We start from the raw sequence: 22452 nt of genomic DNA, 5'->3' as shown, positions 1-22452 counted from the left end.
GCCCCGGCGCGGCGGTGGGACGGGGCCGGCCGAGCGCTCCGCCCCGCCGGGGAGGCGGCTGCGGGCGGAGCGGGGCCGGGCAGGGGCGGGGCGGAGGCGGGGCTGGCCCCGGACGGCGGAAGCGCCTTTCCCTCCCCGTGAGACAGGCCAGGAGGAGCCACGAGATGTTTTATTTGAACGACATAAAAAGGACAGGGAGCGGCCGTCACGGCCTGGTGTCGCCTCTCCTCCACACGCTGCCACCGCCGCAGAAACCGGCCACCCGCTGTGAAACCCTCCACTGCAGGGCCAAAGCGCTTCGTAAAATCAGACCTTAAAAACATCGTTATTTTATAGACGGAGCCCCAAATACAGCTGTACTGCAGAGAACACAAAAGCTGCTGTAGTGAACGTGATCCCTATTCTGCTGCCAGAGAAAGAAGCATTGCCCGCGGGGGCTCGGTGTCAGGACAGTCCTGGAAAAGGCGGTTTATCCAACAGAGGCCATGATCACATCCACGGGGAGCTCCTCTCCGCTGCGGGCGGTGACCTGCATCGTCACCGTGTCGGTCAGGACGAGACGAGACCGTACCAGGAGGTCATGGCCACCCCGGAACACACCTGGAAGGGGGAGAGGGAGGAAGGAGTGAGCGTGTTGCAGGCCACCCTCCCCTGCAAGCCTAAAAATGAACGCTACTGCTTGGCAAGGGCAGGTTTCCTGTATGTAGGCTGGCAAATCCCCAGCACGGGGCCAGGAGAGACCCTCGAGCAGCACATTTCTCATTCATTATAACGTACCTGGGACTCTTGCTACTGTAAAACTCATGAAAGCGAAGTGTAAAATAAACTCCAGCTGAGAAGAGATCCAGACACTCCTTCAGTGACTGCCAGTCACTTGTCTAAGAGCTCCAGTATACATCCATTTTGCTGGGCAAGGGTGTTGTACTTTTCCCCCACAGGCTCACTCCAAACCAGGATGCCACAGATCATGGACAGCAAATTCCACCCAGCTGAGCCTGGGGCTGACCCCAACATCCCCCCGCCACAGCACTCTCCCTGATCCCAACACCAGCTGCTCTACACTTGCGGAGACAGAAAACCATGGCAGGGACAAGCCTCCAAATCCTACCCGGAGCACAGTGGGCTCCATCAGAAACTCCTGCCCTGATTTTCAACAGGCAGCTCTGTGCAACCTCCCAAAGAGCTGCTACTCGAGCAGAGACCTCACCCCACAGCTCACCTGCCAGGTACAGTGTGTGAGAGTTCTTGTTATCTGGCACTTTATCCGATCGCTCACAGGGCTGCATCCCCAGGAACTTCACAATATTACTAACTGCCTCTGTTAAGAAAAAATAAATAAAACAGGCTCCATGTCACGCGTCTTGACAGGGACACACAAAGAGCATCTAAAGGTGACTCAAGCCCTCCCTGCATGTTAGGGTTCATGTTCCTTGTCCTGAGGGACACATAGCATTGGCCAGTATTGTGATTTTAGAGGCCATCAGGGAGGCAAAGGCAACACACAAAAAACCCACTGCCACACGGCAGTTCTGTTCTCTGATGCAGCAAAGGTGCAACAGAAACAGGAGGGTGAATGAGTCAGACAACGGAAGTAGGAGAGTGCAGCTGGCTGCACGCTTACTGTGCAACCCTGACAGCCAGCTTGCTTCTCTGGGGACAGATGCAGAGGGAAGGAGACACCTCGAAGGTCTTCAAGAGGAATTTGAAAAGGCCTCAGGGAAGGTATTTCAAGCCCAAGGCGCTGTGCAAGGAAGCACAGGGATGGCTATAGGACAAGGACACCCTTCTAAGCCATCAAAAGGACCGAGTTTTTACAGGCTTCTCAGGAACAACAAAAGGAATCTTTAATACATGATGAAAGAGAAGAGGGCTTACACCACAAGCCTGCCCACCAACCTCATGTCTTCTGCTTTATGCATCTTTTTTTATTGGTCTTGAGTCCTAAGGTCAGAGCATCTCCTCCTTTCACAGAAGGAAAGTGGGAGCTCACAGCTGAACTATAGTCTGTCTGCTTGGGAGGGTAGCGTGCGAGAGCAAAGCAAGATGTTCTCTTGCCTCCCACAATCCAGCCTGATCTCCACAGGGCCCAGAATACTCATTTGGTTTTTCTGAAACCTGAACTAACTTGTTATCACAGTTACTGTAGCTCCACATTTAACAGCTACAGTGAAATTACTTGTGAAGGGTTTTGCCCCTCTAGCCTTTCTGTGAGAGACCTAAAGTGAGCCAGACTGCACCTCTGGACTTTGCCTGTTGTAGAGAGAGTGAAAATTTAAGAGCTCTGCTGTGCTCAGGCACCCCCTTACCTTCAAGGGTTTTAATAGCAGATAAAGTAAAGGTCTCTTCCTTTTCATACTCATCACCCACTTCATCCCAGGCTGCTCCAAAGTTTGGCTTCAGAACTCGCTGGATGTGATCAGCCACTGTTACCTCCAGGTCTTCAAGCTGGTGGTAGAAGAGGTTCAAATGAAACATGGTTGTTCCTAATTCTGCTCTCTCCAGAGTGAGCTTTAGACTGGATTCCCCGAGATCAGGTGAGTGTAGGAGAGAGCTTCCACTTCAACTCACAAATATGTCAGAAGGAGCCCTGCCCCTTCTGGTTTGCTCGAGCAACCACCACTTGGTTGAGCAACTGCTTGGCCTGGGAAAGCCACTGGTCATGCCATTTCCAGGGTTTACAAAGCAGGTTCCCGTCCTGAGCACAGCCCTTGGCCTGACAGAGATCAAAGCACTGGACAAACATCCGAAACAGAGGACAAAAGCTAAGAAACAGCTGCTTGTGCTCACACAGATGCAGCATTTCCTTCCCTGGAATGCACATAAGCTTCTATTTTGCCTTTCTGGCCCATCGTTTTTTAGGCTGGTAAAGTCCAGCGAGACACTGTCAGACACTTGCTATCACCTAACGATGTGTGTCGCGTTAGCTGAACTGCTGCTGTGACTACATCTGTGCAAGGCAGAAGTGGGCTTGTCCCTCCAGAGCATGCATCGAAGAGCAGTCAGTGCCAGAGCTGGCTAGACACCAGCCTGCATTCATTTCAGCCAACGCTGCAGGAAAGAATCTCCTCCTGATTGTAGTTGCAACACATGGAAGAGTTTTTTTAAATATCACTCAGATGCCCTGGTGACAAGCAGAGAGAGGGGTTAACCTTGCATGTTCCTTTGGGAAAAACCCTCCCCGCTCCTTCTGGGAGGACGCTGTGTCCTCAGTGACTCACTGCACAGCAGTGCCTCTAATCAGATTCGCAGCAGCGACAGGCAACGCATAGAAAACAGCTTCTGGAGCTAACAGGGCAAGCTGAGGTTGTGTCACAACATCCCTTCCTCTCTGGAGGGTAAACACCACCCTCTGTGAGGTTTGGGTGGTACAACAGCCATCCTGGAAATGGCAGAGCCTGGAAGAGAGGTGCTTCTGCAGCATCAGTGCTTTCATCAGTCTCGGTTCTGGGGAGGGAAAAGGCCCACCTTCCCCAGAGCAAGAACAAGGACGGCAATCTGCCTGTATCAGGCAAGCCACTAGGCAATTAACTGTGCCATCACGGAGAGCAACTCATGGAGAACAAAAGACGTCCAATGGCCCTCTGTCTCCACAAAGCTGACTGTGCAACTGCTGGAGCCTATAGGGCACAGCCAGCCAAGCCTGGAGGACACACCATGGCCTCCCAAAACATAAGTATCCTGCACAGTCAGGTGTCTGCCTGGAAAGCAACAGGAGGATACTCCAAACGAGACAAAGCAAGCCCTCCAAACCCACGTCTGCAGCCTGTGACTCTGCACCATAGAGACAGCAAGAACCCGCTCTTCACGCAATGCTGCCCACATCGGTGTCAGTGGTCACAGAGTTGCTTGCAGGGATCTGAGTACAGATCACAAAAACCCTGAAAATGGCTGCAGTTTCCGTGATCAGGTACACACCCAGCTCCTTACCACATACTCATCCTCGTAACCCTCGTCGTCTGTCTCACCCGTGTTCGGATCACAGTCCTTGACAGTGAACTTCATCATGCAGCTGAAGGTACAGGCCACTGGAGGTGGGGGAGGCAAAGGCAAAGCTCACATTACCACCAGATCTGCAATCCTCTGCAGCAGAATGGGGCTGGGAAACTTGGGGCAGCTGGGTTCTCCCCCTCACAGTCAGCAGTACAGGCTTAGCCAGTAACCTAGAGAGGGCTCTCCAACAGTTTGTCTCTCAAAGACAAGGTATTTATTTGTAATATTAAGGCTAGCAAACAGTGATAGAGACAGGCTCATGATGGTGGTACAAGACCATAATCCTCAGATCAAGTGCTATTACTGATTCCCAACACAACTTGAGGTTTGTACTAACTAAACATGTCCCACCAGCACCTTGTGAAGAGGCAAGATCCTTATCTAGAGATCGGTTCATGTGCCTCTCAAATGAAACCACCTTGCACTGCAACCCAGCAGCTGATTAATACCACTTGGCTGGGAGAGGAAGCGATGACTCATCCCCGAGAAGATGGGTACTGCTGGGTGAACTGCAGCAACTCACACAGGTGAGCAGTCCCAGAACACAAACCAGGGAGACCAAAGCACAGGTCTGGTTCACGTTCTGGACAGTGACAAATGAGGGAATGTTCAGTTCAAATAGACATCCCTGAAATTCTAGCGGTTTGTCTGAAATACCCCTTTGCTACTCAGAGCATCTGGGCACTCACAGCACTTTACAAGTACCAGCCGCCCCACATAACACAGAGAATAGACAGGCTAAAGGACGCACCAGGGTGCATGGGAGATGACTCAGCAGAGCTGAATGCTCATCTGCCAGCTCTCATAGCCTGACTCAACAATGCTACAGCACAAGGGAACCAGGAGGGGAGAAGGGAGGCCTGACAGCCCCCAAACAGCAAAGAGAAGTCATGCTCAGCATCACTCAGGGCTGCACCCACACACAGGCTATAAATATCTGGCTAGGATGCAAGGTAGAATGCGTGGGGGCGAGCAATAAGGTACGCTTAATTTGGGGGATGTCAGGAAAACACAGAGGACAAACTTTACCTGCTGTCGGATCCTCTCCAGACAGTGCCACCAGCGTGTAGCAGGTACCCGGCTGGTTGTACACCAGGGTTTTGGCAGGTACGTAGCCAATGACCTCATACCCCTCTGTTGGCTCCATCTGCACTGTGACATTCTCCAGGATCTGATCGTTCAGGGTGTTCGTGCAGTCAAACTAAACAGGGAAGGGGAAAGCAGCAACAGCTTGAAGCTGCTCGCTACAGGTCTAATAGCAGACTCACTTTAGGCAGTGGGAGCATGCTATCAACTTGTGAACCCCTAGCTCTTTGTGTTTCAACAGTGCACCTCGCTATCAGCTGGCTAGTCATAGGGCTCATGCGTTCCAGTTTAGTCACAGAGCAACTGTGACTAAAAGCTACTCATTTAAATGCTTTAGGGGAGAAACTAAAACCCTGCAGGGGACTCCAGTGCTCCAGCAAACTTTTTTTTTTTTTTTTAAGGAAACAACTTAAAATGAACCAGTACACAACTATCCAATGCCTGCCCTCTGCAACCCAGGCAGGAACACAAATTCAGCGAGGGCAGGGATGTCACAGCTTCTGCCTGTTTCAGTTCACCAGTTAGTATGGAACTTTTTCCTCTAAATGTACTTTGTCCTTTCTCCCTGGATGGTAATTCCCAGGTTAACTCTTTGCTGTATGGAAATGTGACTACTGCGTTGCCTGCATCTTCTCGCTTGATGCTACAGGGACACAGTGCCCCACAGCAGATGGGAAGCTGATCCTTTGCACAGCTCAAACTAGGGATAGTTCGAGCAAGTTTCAGCAAGCTTGACGGTTTCAGCAAGTCTAAACTTGCTGATTAGACTTCATTCCGGCTGCAATGACAAGCCACTTAACCTCATACAATTGCATCTGGTGGATGGACAACAGAAACAAAGATCAACCCCTACGAGGACTGTGTAAGCAGTTCGGAGCTTTTGAGGAAGGAGCTGGCTAAGGACAAAACACTGCTGGCTCACAAGCTAACGTAGGACTCGCTGTGCCTTGAAGTCTCCGAGGCCCAGGCAGAGATGCTGGCACATCAATCCTAAAGTATCACATGTAGCAGCAGGGCAGTACAGCCAAGGCCAAGAAGTACAGAAAAAAGCACCTGTATTACACAGGCTAAAACAAAGTGTAGGGGATGAAGAGCTCTCCCCCACCATGTCCCTTTCTTGGGTACCCTTTTCAGCCTCTCAGATACAGTAAGCTTCACTCTTTTATGCCCAAACCACGTGCTGAGGGACCCTGAGGCAAGAACACAGCTCCCCTTGCCAACTGCTCAGTGAGAACAGCCCCATCTAGCGCTTGTCTGATTTATTTTGACTGTACATGTAAGCATTGTTCAGCCACACACACACACACACACGCTCCCTAATTAATTTTTTCTGGGGCTCTGCTGCCCTGGATGAGAAACTAAGGACTCCTCATTGCAGTGATGTGCTTTGAACACAGATATCCCTGAGCTATTTCTTCTCAGTGGAGCTTTTAACCGGTCAGGAGCTTATTTTCCAATCCTCTTTCAGCACCACGTGCCATAGCTACCCACCTGGAACACCATGTGGCTGACAAACGTGTGCTTGGTGCAACGAACCACGTACTCCGTCTCTAGCTCTGTCAGGGCGACAGGCTCTGGGGAAGATTTGAAGAGCGGGCCCAGTCCCCGAAACTCTGGGATTGCCCCCAGTTGCTCTGAAACAGAGGACAGAGAAACCATTGCCTTCCCAAACCCACAGAAAGGTGTTAGCAGCTTCAAAGCCCTCGTTTAAGCTGCCAGAAGCTGCTGCAGCAAGGAACTATCCATCAAACATCCATAAACATTCACAGTGGACTTTTAAAACTAAAGGCAGAGTCATCCTTTGCCCACATCTATTGCAAGATAGAAAGAACAGGACTACAGGCACCCCCGCCCCCGAGGAGTGAACAGTTGACTTAAAGTTGGGAGGCCATGTCACTCCCTGAAAGGAGATGGGAAAAAGCCAGAGGGGCTAGACAGGCTCAGCAAGAGGTGGCTATATTGTTCTCACACACAGGCATAGGAAAGGTCTCGCATCAGTTTACCTTGGAATATTTCTTGCCGTGTTGCTGCCACCTTCTCTGGCTGTTTGACTACAGTAACAGGGGCATTTTCTGCACGAGAAAAAGAAAACAAACAAACAAAAAAACCCCAAAAGGATTTGAAGGTGAAGAGTAAGAAGTAACTAAATCAGAAAACAGATCCATGTCTGGATTTGACTAAGGAAAGGAAGGGAGCTCATTTCTCATCTTGCTATGGACTAGACACCCGTATTTAGCTTCCTAAACACCTTTGGAACTGCAGCAGCTCCAATGAGGATTACCAACTATTACTATTATTAGCAGTTGGACTAAACCAAAACACTAATGTGGGAGCAACCAGATTTGCTGGCCTTAGTCTTTACAGAAGATGTAATCCCACAAAATTCAAATAGGATGGAGCTCAGCAATTCCCAGCAGGCCCAATGCAGTCTATTGTCCAAGGGCTGGAGCTGCTAGGGAATTACTGGCAGTCTGGACCAGCATTTGGGGGACTGTTCCTCACCTGCTCTTTGCTCGATGATAGGAGCTGTTGCCAAAGGAACAGACTTCAAGTCAAAGGGTTTCTCGGACGGCTCCAAGGTGTACTGATGCAGAGCCCTCTCCAGGCCAGGGATGGACACCGTCAAACCTGGGGACAGAAGGAACAGGTCACTGAAACCACAGATAATGCCAGCTCTTTGTCACTTGTTAAATCAGGAAGGAGGTGCAGACTTGTTTTGAGGATTTCCTGCATTACCATTCAGGATGTAGCCAGCATTGAGGGCTTTCTGCTTCTGCTCCAGGACATTCAGGTAGAAGGTGGCTCTGTCTCTCACTTCGTTGTCATCATCCATCACGCACCTGAGAGGAAAGTGGAAAACTTTCTTCAGTGCAAGGCAGCAGAGTCCCTGCGAATGAATCCAGGTGACTAAGCCACCTTACAGGGCCAGAAAGAACATGCCACAGGAGACAACCAGCAGTCTACTAGTAATTGTATTAGAAAAGCAATCATCCACCACAGTTGGCTTCTGTCCACTTTGTGGTGCTGAATGCAGTGGTGATCCCATCACAGGATCCCAGGTAACCACTGCACCTTCTCAGATCCACAGCTAGAAGAGACTAGACATGCATGAGGATGCTAACCCTCAAGTAAACAGAGGTTTTCACGCAGGATGTTGAGAAACTCTGAGGTACAACTCACCTTTTCAGTAACACCAAGATACTGGGTAACATCTCCTCATTCTGGGCTCCAAACTTGGCCAGGGCACTTACAGCACCTGTAGCACAAGTCATGAAAACAGAATTAGAAAGCAAAGAAATCACCTGAAGTTTCCTCCATTTCCTGGCCTTGTTCAAATGCCATGTCAGAGACGCTAGCACTAGTATAAAACATTACTGTGACTAGAAAGAGGCAGATGTATGACAGCGAAGTGCCTGTAAACCTCTGCTGTCTAGTTTCAGTCACTGCATCTCCCTCTCCATTTCTCAGCTGCAGGCCACCTCTTCCATCAATACTACTGCAGGATCTTTGCTGTGTAAAAAGATCTGCTCAGGACTAGAGTGAACCACAATCCTCAAAAGCAGAGGTGTTCATGTGGTATATTTCCTTGAAGATCTGTCATAGGGCAGACAGCTTTCCAGGTCTGTCTCTTACCTGCCCGGACTTCTTCATGCTCCAGGACAACCCTGTTGTAGATGAAGCGAATGTATTTGGAGGGGTTATTGGTTTTGGGCCCTTCCTGCCCCAAGAGGTGGAGGATACGGGTGGCCAGCACAGTGAACTCGCAGTCCTCGATGAATTCACAGAGGTGAGACAGGCCTGTCTCTTTGCTCTCTGAGTTCTCCTCAATGATGCTGATGATGCAGTCCACAATGGCTCGCTTGTATTCAAAGCCACCCTAGGGAGCAAAGGGAACTGCTCAGCTGGAAATCTCGAAGTATTTTAGAGACTCTGAACTAGCCAGACAGGAAAGAATTTCCTTCAAAAAGGTCACCCACACTCAGTGCTTTTAATCTATGTTTGAAAGGAGAAGGGCAGTAATGCTACCCCCGCTTTTGACCCTCTTTACACCCAGAGGACCAGCTAATATCCAAGCTCTCTTGCCAGCTCCCTTCAGAATGGCTGCAGTGAAGAAAAAAACCCCAAGCCCTAAAGAGGGTAAAAGAATCCATGAGCCTGAAGGGTTTACATCTCCTTCAAAATCCTCTGCTGCTAGAATTAGCACATAAAAACAGCCATATGGGAGGAGAAAAAACCCAATCCTCTCCCCTTTAGCATCAGACATCTGAGGATGAATCACAAGAGAAATATATTAAGGATCATATCTGCCACAGCAGGACCCAGCAAATAGCCCCATTAGTGTGTGAAGACAGGCAATCAATACCTCCCCAGGCACACCCCATAACCTGCCACACCGTTAATGCTTGGTTATCTTCAGATGTTATTTACTAGTGTCCTCAATACCCACCAGGGTATTAAGCTGCACACTATCCTCTGTCAATTACACGCACAGCGCTGGGCATTTGGGGGATCTTTCTGGAGCTACTTTGGATTAAAAAAGCTGTAAAACAGAACGGTTTGAACTACAAAACCACATTCAAAATTATACCATCCACCCACAGAAAATCTGGGAAAGGAGAATGGTCCATTTTTCACAGGAGAAAATGAGATGCTCTGGTTTGTTCCCAAATGAGAGGCTGTAATTGGCAGAAAGTGATGTCAGAGCAAGCAGTGGTGCCAGCTGTGTTACAGGCATGTTAGCTCATTTAGAAATGGCCTCAGCAAACCTCTGTAAAGCTGTCTTTCTGCAATTCTATGTCTGACTGAATGTAGAGAATGGTTATAGGTACTTGTGATCCCTTCACTGCCACAGCACAGAGAACAGAACAAAAGTGGTCCTGTGTCATCAATAAATAGGTTGTTATCAAATCTTTGTGTACAAGACAAAACTTCTTGGAATTTGCTGTCAAAGTATAAAAGAAAGCTGGTTCAAATGTGAAACACACATGGACTGCCAACAGATCTGCTGTTGTCTGCATTTCCTTTGAGAGTTAATAAACCCCCAGAAAAAATCAAAGAATGAAAACCACATTAAAAATGTGCCTGGCAGTATGTGTAAAACTATTGTGCACAGCTGGACATTTCTGCCAGTTAGACTGCAAGCCTTTTAGAGAGAGGCTCTTATTGCACAGCATTATCAGTAAAAGCTTGACTCTCACAGGGGCCACTATGCAGTCCTGCAGTTTATGCATACAAACAAGGAACACAAAGTAGTTGTCCTGCAAACTTACCTCTTCCCGAAGCATAGTGAAGAGAAAGTTCATGAGGACAGCGTGTTTGCGAGGGTACTTCTGACACAGTGCATTGATGGCCTGCACCACTACAACCTGGAGAAAAAGGGGGGCAAGTAAAAAAAGGATTCTGTCTCACCGGGCAGGAAAAAAAATAGTTGAATTGTGTCAATTTTGTGCTGGTCCCTAGCCTGGAAACTATGGTTTTGATTTTGCTTATCCAACGAATGCAGTTCCAGGAGGTACAATCCTAGGAATTGGAGGAGATTGATCTTTATGCACTGGCCAGCCTCTAGCAAAAGCCCACACCCACTGGAAAGAAGAAAAAAGACTTAATTCTCAAAGGGCTTCTCCCCCAGAAGAGAGCATGTGACTTTGGAGCTAGGTGCTGTACGACTGAGGCATGGCTTAGGCCAATAGCCTCATATTCTTTCTTTTCCCTACAAATATGCTGCAGCCCAGCTGCTGGAAGGGGCTCCATGCAGGTTTCAGTGTGCACACACAAACATGGACGAAGACCAAGGGGTTTCTTCAGGAACCTGCATGTCCCTCCTCCTCCCGCTTCCTTACTTTGAACTCATCTGAGATTTCTGACATGAAAGAGGAGATCTGCTTCATGAGCCGGTCGATGCTGCTCTCACTGCCGGTTTTCAGCAGTGTGGTGATGGCCAGGGTGGCTATGCTGCGGTTGGAGTCCGTCACAAGGTTCTCCAGGTCTAGATTACAGGCAGTCACAGCGGACGGGTGCTTCATGGCCACCTAGAGCAGAGAAGGAAGAGTGGAAATCACTGAATATATACAAAAGGCCCAGCTGGCAAAAAACACTAAGTCTCTATAAGCTCTCACTCCTTCCTATAAAAATAAATGCTGCAGACTGTACACAAGGGTCATCTTAGAGAAACAACTCAACTGAGGTTAAACAAGCTCTTTCTTCCTGCAGAATTGCATCTCTTGCTGGAAGAGAAGCAGTAGTAATAAAAAAATCTTTTACTAGTTTTAACTCATTCTCCTTTATATGTTAAGATTCAGATTCTGCAAAGAAAACTATGAACTCCCACCAAAAATTCATTGAGCCCAGCTGTGCAGAACAGCTTTGTGGATGGAAGTACAGCAGTTACCAGACACTGCCATTCTGTCTTTTTCTTTTTAGAATTGACAAGGTCAAGGGAAAAGCCGGAGCAAAAACTGCCACGGAGCAGGCAAGACGCAGCATCAAGGTTTGATCCCTGTTTTACAAGGAGCTCCTTCATCACATGAAGCTCAGAAGGGACAGCAGTAACTCATAAGACCAGTGACATTCTTAGAGAGACCATTCTTAGATTGCTTTTTTCCCCTTCTGTAAAGTGTTCTTTGAGGTTTTATTCCACCCAGAAAGCAATGAAATGCAAGGCTGTAGCCCAGGATAGAGGTTATTCACACAAAATCATCACATAATCTGGCCCCCTTTCTCTTCTGAAGTCTGCAACTTCCCGCACATGAGAAACTATTACAGCTCCCAAGAGACCAGCTCCTACCTTGTTGAGGGTACGGACAGCTGCATACCTCAGTGCTGCTTTCGGGGAGCTGCAGAACAGCTGCAAAACTGCAAGGTGGGAAAACCAAAGGCAGATATTTAGGCAATCTATTATTGAGAAGCATTTCATACCTAAAGCAAGAGCTTCAATGAAGAGACAGCTGCAAGCACAAGATAACTAGAAGCACGCTTAAGAAGTAACTGTGAATTTACCAGCTTCCTCCCTTCTTCCCTGTTGTCCCCTTTGCCACACATCCCTGCTGACAACTAGCTCTTACCCACCTCCCTCTTCTTTCATGGTGCTGCTATCCTTTGCTCCTCTTTAAAGCTAATTTCATCACCTTGTCATCTTTCCTATTAAGCCAATTTGAATGGCTATTCTCCATTTCTATGCAAACCCTGTCTCTTTCCCAGGTCTGGCCCATGAAGGGCACCCTCCCTGTGCAGAGAGGTGACACACAGCCTCCCTACCTCCCAACAGTCCCAGCTCAGGAGAATCGCTGGACTGGACTGAGCTGGGAAGGCAGGACCCCAACACCTTGGCTTCTTGCACTGTTACACTCAGTCTAGAGCAGGGAGATTTATCAGTTAGAATTCAGCCGTTTCACAGAAAAAAAAAAAAAAAAAAAAGACTCCTCCAGTAACCCACACTTGAACACGCCAGGCAAATACCTTTACAGGAGCAAAGCTATTCACACACACCACAGGCTCTCAGCAGCAGCATAAAGCAACAAAGTGTACAGCAGCATTACAAGCCTGAAACTACACAAGGTTCTTGTTTCTTGGGGTAATCAGCAGGTGTCACCACCGCAGGCCCATAATCCCCTCGCCATTGCCATGAGCATCACATTTACCTGAGACAGCAGGAGCCAGCTCTTTGGCAGTGCAGTTGGGCAGGTTAACGATGGCAGATGCAGCTTCGTAGACCACCATCTCATGCTTGTTTCTTAGGCAGCTCTCGATGAAATCAAACAGGGGGCTATCGCGGCTAAGGGACAAAAAAACCACAAGAATGAATTAAAACAAAGGTGCTAACAGAAATGAAGAATCCGGCAGCAGAAATGGGCAGGTCCCATAGCCTGTGGAAAGTTAAAAGCAGCCATAAATCCACTGTCCCCAGATTTTATAGTGGTCATTATACAGTACTTCCAGCATGCTTGGGCTGGAAGTCAGGCTGCCTTCTAAGAAGACACCCTCTGCTTTATGGGCTAAAGGGAATCTCCCTTAGCCCTCACACACTGAGAGCTCACTGTACACAACGAAGTCTTATCCACCTGGAAGCCACAGTGCATACATGATAGCCAAATAATTACAGAAGACAGAGAAAATGAAGTAGAGTATCTCAATAAAGAACAGCCATGCAAAACAGGCAAGAGAAACAAGAAAGTATTCAATGTGCAAGCACATACACAGACAAAACTCACAGAAGCCATCCCATAACAACATGAAAGCATCCTGTATTTTCTCTGCTGCCTTTTAACCAACAATAAGAGGATAGAAGCTGCGTGCTGCTCTTCAAAGACAGAAATAATTGCCCTCATGAGATGGCAAGTGAGCCTACAAGAGGACCTGAGGAAATTCTTTCAGCAGGGCAAAGGAGCCCCCTCACCTGCCAGCCTCTTCCTCCAGCAGCTTGCTGGCTACTCGAATCATCATGCAGTAGGCAAACGGTGACTTGAGGCCGTGGCGCGTAAACTTGCTGAGCATCTTGTTGACTGCCAGGCGGTCATTCTTCCGCACATGGTAAAGCAAGCCCAGAGCATGATACTGTGCAGGGAAAGAGATCGTCACAAACCCATGCTGTATTCTTTCCACTTCTATCCCCTCTGTTGCCCAGAAGCGCCTGGCTGAGCTCTAGTAGTGTGCTCCACTCCCAGGCGCTGCTTGCTATTCCCTGTGTTGGTGGCAGGTTTCCTACCTGCACCATGATATTGTCACTGGAAGCTGCCTCCTGAGCCTCGTTCACCCAGCGTTTTACCACATCATAACTGGTCTTGAGCAGGTGCTGGGGGAGAGACAAAGCCACAGACAACCCGTGAGAGAAGGATGGAGGAAGCTTTGGGAATCACAGTTCATATTAAGAAGCAGCGAGCCTTCCCCATGACAGCCCTGGTGGTAGCAACTTACAGAAGAGCAGAGCATCACGATGCAGAGACCTGGCCATGACGGCCATGGCCTCAAGAGGTCGATGATATCCCACAAAGTCAGCACCAGTCCCTCAGTTCACAAAGAATGAAACCCTGAAACTCCCAAGATGTCCAATCCCACCACAGATGACTGCTTCCCAGCCTGACTGTCCCTCAGACCCACCCTGCAGGGAGTACATACCAAGGAGGACACCAGAGCTGAGCTGGATACACTTGGCACTTTGTCAACAATTGCCTGCTTCATGTAGCGCTCGATGGCCTGCAACATGGTACTCTGCAGGGAGACAGAAACAACAGCTGATACGGAAAAGCCATCAGGAGTGTGAAAGGGGAGATGCAAAGGCATGAAAAGCAGAGTGAAAGGTGGGATAGGGTGAAGTCGGGAAAGGTGAAGGGCCTAGGGCTGCCCCAAGGGAAAAGCAGCACTTACATCAGTGATTTGACAGAGCGCTCTCACAGCAGGGCCTCGGTAATTGTCATCCTTCCCAGTCATGTCTTTGGTTAAGCTGGTTGAAAACAGGAAGCTCTCAATACCGCGCTCCTGAGCCAGCAGCTCTCAGGTGCACGCACAGTGCAGACAGAGCAGCAGGCAGCCAGGATCACAGCTGAATGCCAAGCAGGCAACTGCAGGTCTCGGGCAAGTCCCACCGGGGTGGGAAGACAGGAGGAAAAGATCAGTGCTCGGGTTCCAAGCTCATCAGCAGGCTGTTCAAGCTCCTGATCACCACGGGAGGCTGGGGTTCACACACATGCCCCTGAGCCATTTGCCTTCCTTACCGGAAGGCTCATTCCTGCCCTTTCCCGAGGATCCTGGTCAGTGTGAGACCATCTATGAGGAGACAGGAGTTCATCACATGGCAGCACTTGGGACTGGCTTCTGCCTGCTGCATGGCCTCGGCCCTCAGCAGACCCTGTACCTTCATGCTCCCGGCTCCCGATATGGCACCAGCCTTTCAGTGGGATGAGCAGCAATTCAGGAATGACTCAGAGAGGGAATTTTTTTCCCCAGTGAAGTTGCATCCTGTGCTGCTACAGGAGCAGTAAATCCCTGCCTACCTGTTGAAAGCCTTGGAATTTATGCCGGAAATCTTCAAAAAGCTTCAAGGCATTCAGACAGGAAAGTAGGAATTAATGAAACAGCCTTTTGCAAAAGGGGAAAAAACAGCCGTGCTGCCATATCATGTAACCAAAAGAGACAAACCAAACACCCATCGGCATGGGATATGGAGACACAGCACATTTCACATACATCACCAGGAGTTCAGTGTCTGTACTTTAATGGCCCCTTTTAAAGGAAAAACTTTTCCTCACCAAGGGCATTCCCTATGCCCTATTCCCTCAGCCTGCTTAGGGGCTACAGTTACCTCCAAGAGGTTGGACAGGCATTACTGGAGGACACATGAATATAACAGTAAGAAAAGTGAAGTGACTGACCTGCTAGTAACAATGATTACATCTTCTGCAATAGAAGACATCTCTTTGATAGTCAGGTAACACATCCTGCGAAGAGTTGGCTGACAAGGGAAGAGGGAAGACAGGTATCAGCTGAGAGGATCCCAGATAGGAAGGGATCTCAGTTTTCCCTGCTTCCATGATTTTATTGTGAAGATCAAGAACCTGATACCTTCAGAGAGCCCCACTGCCTGAGTGTAAAAGATGTACAAAACCCATATTGATTAACAAAACACCTCTTCCCTCAATCTTAGGGTGAAGCCGCAGAGATACCAGATTTAGCTGGATCTACAGTTTCATCTTTCACTTGTCATTCACACGAACAAGGAGAAAAGCTTGAAATCATTAGCTGAAGGCACCCTGTTGCTTCAAAAGCAAGAAAGCAAGCAATTTGTATTCCTGAGTCTAGGAATTTCTACACCGGTCTCATGATTTTAATGCCTTGTGATTTGGGGGACAACTAGTGATGGTACTACTGCTGTGGGTAGGTACTAATTCCTGGCCTCCTCCAGGACACACTGTTGTTGACTCTCAGCAGGAAGCAGGATCTTTTAATGCTGGGCACAAAGCATAGTGTATTCTAGCTGATTATATGCTTGATCTGTGCCTAGCACAATCTCAAGAGTTAAACAGCAATTCAGAGGGAGGAATCTCTGTCTCAAGAACAGAGAATGCTTCAGTTAAGCTGCTACAAGGTCTGGGAAGGGCTAGGAAGCTGATCTCTGTTTCTAAACTTTCATCCTACTCTTTCCACTCAGATCAGGTAGCTCCAGGCAGGACGGAAAAGCTGATTGTATAAAAACACATATCTCGAGGCTGAAAAAACCACTGTTGACAACTTGGCCCACCAGATAACAACAGCAGAAAACAACAAGCAGACTTACATCATTGGACTGAAACAGCTTGGTCATAGCAAAGAAGGATTCGGTAGCTTCCATGACACCAAGGTGCTCCCCCTAGATGATGTTTGGAAAGAAGGAAGGAAATCCCAGTTATCACAACCAGCTTTGGGCCTGCTGCAGGTATCTCTGTATAGGTGTAAATTTTCTCTCCCTTACCTGGTTTATGAGATACAGTATCTTGGTGAGGATATGAGCACATTTTCGTGGGTTTATGGGAGTCTCATTAAACACCCGTGCCTGGAATCAGAGCACAGACAAGGATGCTGACACCAACACCCCCTTGCAAACATTGTCCTGTCTGGTCTTGGCCACCGATACAAACAACACATCGTGAGCGAGGTATGGCAAGATTTTTAATGACTTTGGATCAGATTTCCCCTCAATTCCTGTTAAACATGGAATCCTTTTAAACAGCTGGTTCTACAGTCTGGGATCACAAATCCAAGAGCAATTAAGGTTTAAAGGCCAAATCCTCATCACACTTTCACCCACACGAGTCTGGATTGTGTGCTAGCTAAAACACTACTCTGCTGACAGATGATGTGAGCTCTGCGAAGCTAACAGGAGCCAACACCATTCACAACATTGCAAGCAAACAAATAACGTTGAAACAACAGGGTCTGAGGATCGAGTTTATCTGCTGTTGAACAGAAAGGCATTTTTTCAGAGCAAATTCATAGACTATTCAATAACCACTCACACCCTGCTCATTAACTTTGTCATCTACAAGACATTCGGGGTGTTCAAGGCCAATTTCCCAACCTTCCTGTTTCAGGGTGAGCTTTCCCAGATAATTTTATTCATTTTGTTACTATTTATAGTTCACAGTCTTTAATTCGTTACAGAGACCATTTCAACCTTCTCCCTTCCTCCCTCCAAAAATAAAATAAGAACTAACAGGACTGTTGTCCGTTTCTTTCAGAGCTAGCAGGACTGTTGCCCATTTCTTTCAGAGCTAGCAGGACTGTAACAAACCCCCACTTCCTCGCTGAAGTTCTCCAGTGACCTACTCGAGAGAGGGGGAGACTCTATCCAGAAAGGGGTACACAAAGGAGATCGTCTGAGGATTTACCTCTTGCAAGACTGCACTCTTCTCCAGGTGCTGGAATGGGTTGGAACCTCCACCTGCAAAATAAAGAGAGTAAAAGTCTTTCCAGGGATAGTGCTATGGGAAAGCAACTTTCTAACCATGCCCATACTTTAAAAGCAGACTGAGCATTTTGGGGTAACTTTTTTTGTGAACACCAAGCAACCAGAGCTCCCTCTTTTAAGTAATATTAATTGGATGTCTTCATAGCAGTTAGGGAAGGCAGAGAAGACAGAACATTCTTCAATTTGTCATCCCTCCTACAAGTAACTAGCCATGAGCTGAGGTAGACTGATTAGCCGTAAAGTAACTGTGCTCCACTGTTATCCCCACAGACCTATTTCCAGCTCCTGGGCTGGGAGCTTGCTGACAGTTAGAGCATCAGTAAGACAGGCCTAGAAACAAAAGCTCAGACAAAAAGAGGTATCGCCTGCCAGACTGGTGAGTCAGGAGTGCTTTATCCCTCCCTTATAAACCAATCAGGAATTCACCAGTAAAGTATTTTTGGCTCTATCACTAATTAAGAGAACAAGACAGCAGACTAGAGAGTCTGGACACAGAGTAACTTTCATTGTTCCACTTAATAGAATAAATTATATTCAATAATTAAAAACCCCACCAATTAAGGATTAAATAATCAGAGGGAAAAGCACTATCATTCTGCATGGTCTCTATTAGCTTGCCTCCTAAGCATTTGTGAGCTGCAGCATTTCAAAAGCTGCCAGTTATTGATAAGCAGGTTTTAATTAGTACCTATGTTCATCCTGGCCCTGGGACAAAACACAGCCATTTCCAGTGCTGTTCCAATTTTTAACAAGCCTGATCTGCTAGAAAGCACAGCTCCTGGGCCCAGCTCCGATCTGACCTGGGCCTGAAGCATCCTACGCTGGCCCCAGGAGCCTTTGCAAGAGTAAGCCTTACACTTAAAGGCAAACACATCTGCGCTCTGGCTCCTTCCTGGTTCATAAACTGCCCTCCTCTGGCTCAGAAGTTTGCAAATGCAGTAGGTAGCTAAACAAAGCACAGACACTTACGTGGGGTTGAGGAGAGAAGAAAACAAGGGGAAAGAACAAAAGCAACATCTCTAGTATGAGTATGAACCAATTCTAGTATGAATATGTGAAAAAGACCTGCCCAGCAGCACAGTATTTCCCATGGCCCAGCATGTCTACAATCCCTAAATCAGCCATCAACAACAGAGCATCACCTCTTCATCTTTCATAGCACTAAGGATCTTGAAATATATCACACATGAAGTCTTGGTCCTCACAGCACCGTGTGTCCAAGTATTTTTCCATCAGAGGAGAAACAGACGCAGGAAAGGCAGAGGCTGTGTGTTCAGAAAGCTCCTAGTATTGAATGACTAACAACAAGTTGTACTGATTTGCAGAGAAACAGTCACTGACTGAGCAAGGATCTCAGATCAATGATATGCCCAGAATAACATCTCAAAATGCATTTCTGAGAATCAGTGGAAACAGTTCATCCAAGACTACCTAAACCATCCATGAAAAGCAAAGAAACAGAAGCCAATTAAATGGACACACTCATCTCAACAAAAAGACTGTCCTGTTAGCCTTCACATGGAAAGAAAGGGTATAAAAGGCTTGTAAATTCAGGGATGATGCACTCCACCTAAGACTGAGAACAACAAGCACTCAGGCTATACTTTTTGGACATATACACAATCCACAGGAGAAAGGTAGGTGCAGTAAATCCTAGGAATCTTCATTTGAAACAGAAGCAATAGGATGAGCAGTAAAGGCAATAGCAAAGAAAAAATATTGGGAAGCATGCAAGCAGCAGTGCCAGAAATGAGAGCTCTGTGAGCTCTCAGTATGAAGAAAATCAACAAGAGTCAGCATCATAATACAAGGAAGTGCATCTCCTGCCAGCCTTGGCCATAGGTAACGCAATACCTTGAAGTGTGCAGCAGGTGCAAATGAAGAATAGCCCCAAAAATGAAAGCCAAGAGCGATTCCCCTCCAACAGTTGCCTCACTAAATTTTCCGCTTATCAAGACGTCACTGGAGGCTTTGGACAAGGGAAACAAGGGCAAAGCATTTAATGCACATTAAAACGAAAAGGAAGCACAGTCACACAGAACAATCACTAAGATTTATGCTGAATCAGGACACACTGATTTGTTATGCAGAACAAGCTGTGTAGAAAGCTTCATAGAAAGATGAAAAAGATACCACAAGGCACAAGCATGAAAGTAAACACTACCATATCGAGCCTCGATTCCACCTGAATTACACACCACATAAAATATCAACCTCTTCCTTACTACTCGGGCCTAAAGTTTTGAAAGGTCAAGCAACCACTTCGTGTTTCTTCGGTGCTTTCAGCCTTTCAGACCCACCAAAGCCGGCAGCAATCTTGTTGGAAGAGCAGACCATGTGTGTCAGAATAACAGCGCTAGAAACTACAAATTGGATTCTACCCTGCTTTAGCACCTGGCTTGAGCGTTGGGCAACTGTGAACAGGACTAACATGCTCAATATTTAGTCTCGGACTCTGCACCTGCAGCAGGTAACGTCGGTGCGCTGTGCCAATGGAACAGGTTTAGCCTCTGGCTGCAGCAGTGAGAGGAGGACGGCAGCAGACTGCTCTAGTGCTTCCGCGGTGCTTCTCACTGCGCCCTTGTGCACACCAGCCAGCCCCCGCTGCAACGCTGGTACCGAGCCTCCCCTCACAGCTCCCCCAGAGGTGTCGCCTCACAGCTCCCCCCTACCCACAGGAGGGGTCTCCCCTCACAGCTCCCCCCCTTACCCACAGGAGGGGAGGTTTCCCCCTCACAGCTCCCCCCCTTACACACAGGAGGGGAGGTCTCCCCTCACAGCTCCCCCCCTTACCCACAAAAGGGGAGGTCTCCCCTCACAGCTCCCCCCCTTACACACAGGAGGGGAGGTCTCCCCTCACAGCTCCCCCCCTTACACACAGGAGGGGGGACTCTCCCCTCACAACGCGCCCCGGCCTCCCCTCACAGCCCGGCTCCCCTCGCCGCCCCTCACCCGATTCCTCGTCCTTCTTGTCGAACTTCTTCAGCATGGTGCTGCCGAGCGGCCCCTCGGTGAGGCCCTTCCCGCCCCGTGGCGATCCCGATCCCGATCCTGATCCCGGTCCACAGTCCCGGTGCCGGCGGTGCCGCCGCCCGCCCCTTCCTGCTCCCACCCCTTCCTGCCAGCCTGTCACTGCCGCCGCCGCCGCCCGCCACACTGCGCAGGCGCGGCCTTGCCCTCCCTGACGTGGCTCCCGGCTGTGGCCCGAGCCGCGAGCGAGGCGCGGCGGTGTGGCGCGAAGCGGTGACTGACAGGAGGAGAGGGCGGGGACCGATCGGGAAGGGTGCGGTCTGATTGGCGGAGGGGCGGGGCTAGGAGAGGGGCTGGGGCCCCACGGGGGCTGGGGCAGTAGTGGCACTGGGGGTACCTTCGGCCTGGGGGGTACACGGGGCCTGGGGGACAGCGGGGCTGGGGAGGGCACTGGGCGGGGGGGGGGGGAAGACACTGGTACCAGGGGACACACTGGAGGAAACACAGCGGGGGGGGGGGAGCGGGGGGAGGACACACCGGGACTGGGAGGGGGCAGTGGGATCACTGGAGGGACACTGGCCAGGGGGACACCCTGGGGGCGGCAGGGGAAGGGCAGAGTGGGGCACCGGGGAGCTCGGGGGACACCGGAGCCAGACGGGGGCCAGAGCAGGGTGGGGCCACACTGGGACTCGGGGAGGGGAGATGGGGCGATGGGGCAGGACATGGGAAGGGGGAGTTGCTGGCCAGGGCTCAGTGCCCCTGGGGCGAGGGGGGCAGTGGAGGAGAACCCCCTTCTGAGGACAGGTGGTTGTCACCTGGACTGCCTGCCCTGGAGTGTCCCCGATGTGATGTACTGTCACTGGCAGCTCCTTCCATGCCCCGTGTCCCTGCTGCCACTGTCACCTGACCCTGCACCCACAAACCCCCAGCCCCAGCCCCGCAGCACTCACCCGCTGCAGCAGGGTGTCCCTGGGGTCCGGCGCTGCCCGGGCATCTCCTGAGCCCCAGGGCAGGCGGGGAAGGCAAAGGACCCGTTACCCACCCCGCCACCTCATCCCAACCCACCCATCTGCTGGCACACCCCTTCGCCAGCTACCGAAATATGTCCCTCCTGTGGGGCGCAGGGTCACCCTGATTTCTCCTGCCTAGTTCCCAAAGCCAGCACCTGCTCCAGGGCAAAGGGGCTGCACTCACCCTGCAGCAGGTACTCCTCGAAGAGCATGGCTGTGTCCCCCACCAGCTCCAGCAGCCCCTTCGGCAGGCGTCCCCCGGCTCTGCCTCGCTCACGCTGCCCTGTACTTTGCACGGGGCAGCCGCACTCTGCTCTGCGCCGCTCTTATCTCCCAGCCTTGCCGAAGACGGCGGCTCCAGCGGTGCAACGCGACGTCCCCGTTGGCCCAGAGCTGCTGCGGGCACTCTGGGCCAGGGGTTGGCCCCGCTGCCGGTACAAGGGGTGACACCCTTGTTTGGGGCTTAATGAGCTTTGGTCCCCAGCCCGGGACAAGTCCCCACTGCAGCTCCGGGGAGAGGGAACACAAAATGGGGATGGAGAGGGGTGCAAGACCGGTATAAACCACAACAAGCCGCGTTCAATGCCACCTTTTATTGTGCACGCTTGCCGCCACCGGCTTCCAGGCTTAGCCAAGCTTCAGAGAGGATTTTTGTGTGCTGCAGCCACCCAGAGAGAGGTGGCACGTGGGAAAACCTGCCTGGTTGGATGCGGCCCCTTTGGAGACATCTCAGCGGCGGGTGAGGAAGGAGCGAAGCAGTGTATAGAAATCACTGTGGTGCCCAGGGCTGGGACCTGTCCGTGCTCCGGGGTTGGCTCCAGCAAAGGCAAACCTGGCTGTATCTTCTCCAGTGGTGCTGAGGTGACAGTTATTAAGCCAAATCCTCCCGTGGCTGCTGCTTGTGCCATGGGTGCCGGGACCAGGGGAACGAGGTGCCGTGGCCATGGTCCCCCACGGTCA

At 49.8% G+C, this 22452-nt stretch overlaps 1 protein-coding gene across 2 annotated transcripts; it reads right to left on the bottom strand.

Moving 5' to 3' along the window:
* Nucleotides 1-151: 151 nt before the first annotated feature.
* COPG1 (coat protein complex I subunit gamma 1) lies at nucleotides 152-21760 on the bottom strand. 2 transcript variants are annotated; one of them, XM_076346365.1, is made up of 24 exons: nucleotides 21677-21760; nucleotides 17433-17485; nucleotides 16517-16597; nucleotides 16343-16414; nucleotides 15441-15520; nucleotides 14437-14512; nucleotides 14188-14280; nucleotides 13778-13864; nucleotides 13469-13626; nucleotides 12714-12847; nucleotides 11861-11928; nucleotides 10917-11105; nucleotides 10347-10442; nucleotides 8710-8953; nucleotides 8257-8332; nucleotides 7813-7916; nucleotides 7579-7704; nucleotides 7080-7148; nucleotides 6568-6710; nucleotides 5020-5191; nucleotides 3928-4025; nucleotides 2307-2445; nucleotides 1220-1318; nucleotides 152-600 (listed from the first exon to the last, which is right to left on the bottom strand). In XM_076346365.1, exons 1-24 carry the CDS (start codon nucleotides 21702-21704, stop codon nucleotides 470-472), a joined length of 2616 nt encoding a protein of 871 aa, XP_076202480.1. In that variant the 5' UTR covers nucleotides 21705-21760; the 3' UTR covers nucleotides 152-469. The 2 variants fall into 2 exon arrangements, with proteins under 2 accessions (XP_076202480.1, XP_076202479.1); XM_076346364.1 differs by lacking the exon at nucleotides 21677-21760 and adding an exon at nucleotides 20465-20596.
* Between the last annotated feature and the right edge of the window lie 692 nt (nucleotides 21761-22452).

This window comes from Aptenodytes patagonicus, chromosome 8 (assembly GCF_965638725.1).
Source record: "Aptenodytes patagonicus chromosome 8, bAptPat1.pri.cur, whole genome shotgun sequence".
Taxonomy (NCBI): domain Eukaryota; kingdom Metazoa; phylum Chordata; class Aves; order Sphenisciformes; family Spheniscidae; genus Aptenodytes; species Aptenodytes patagonicus.
Note: the sequence above shows the minus strand (reverse complement) of the source record. Positions and strands in the feature narration are given on the sequence as shown.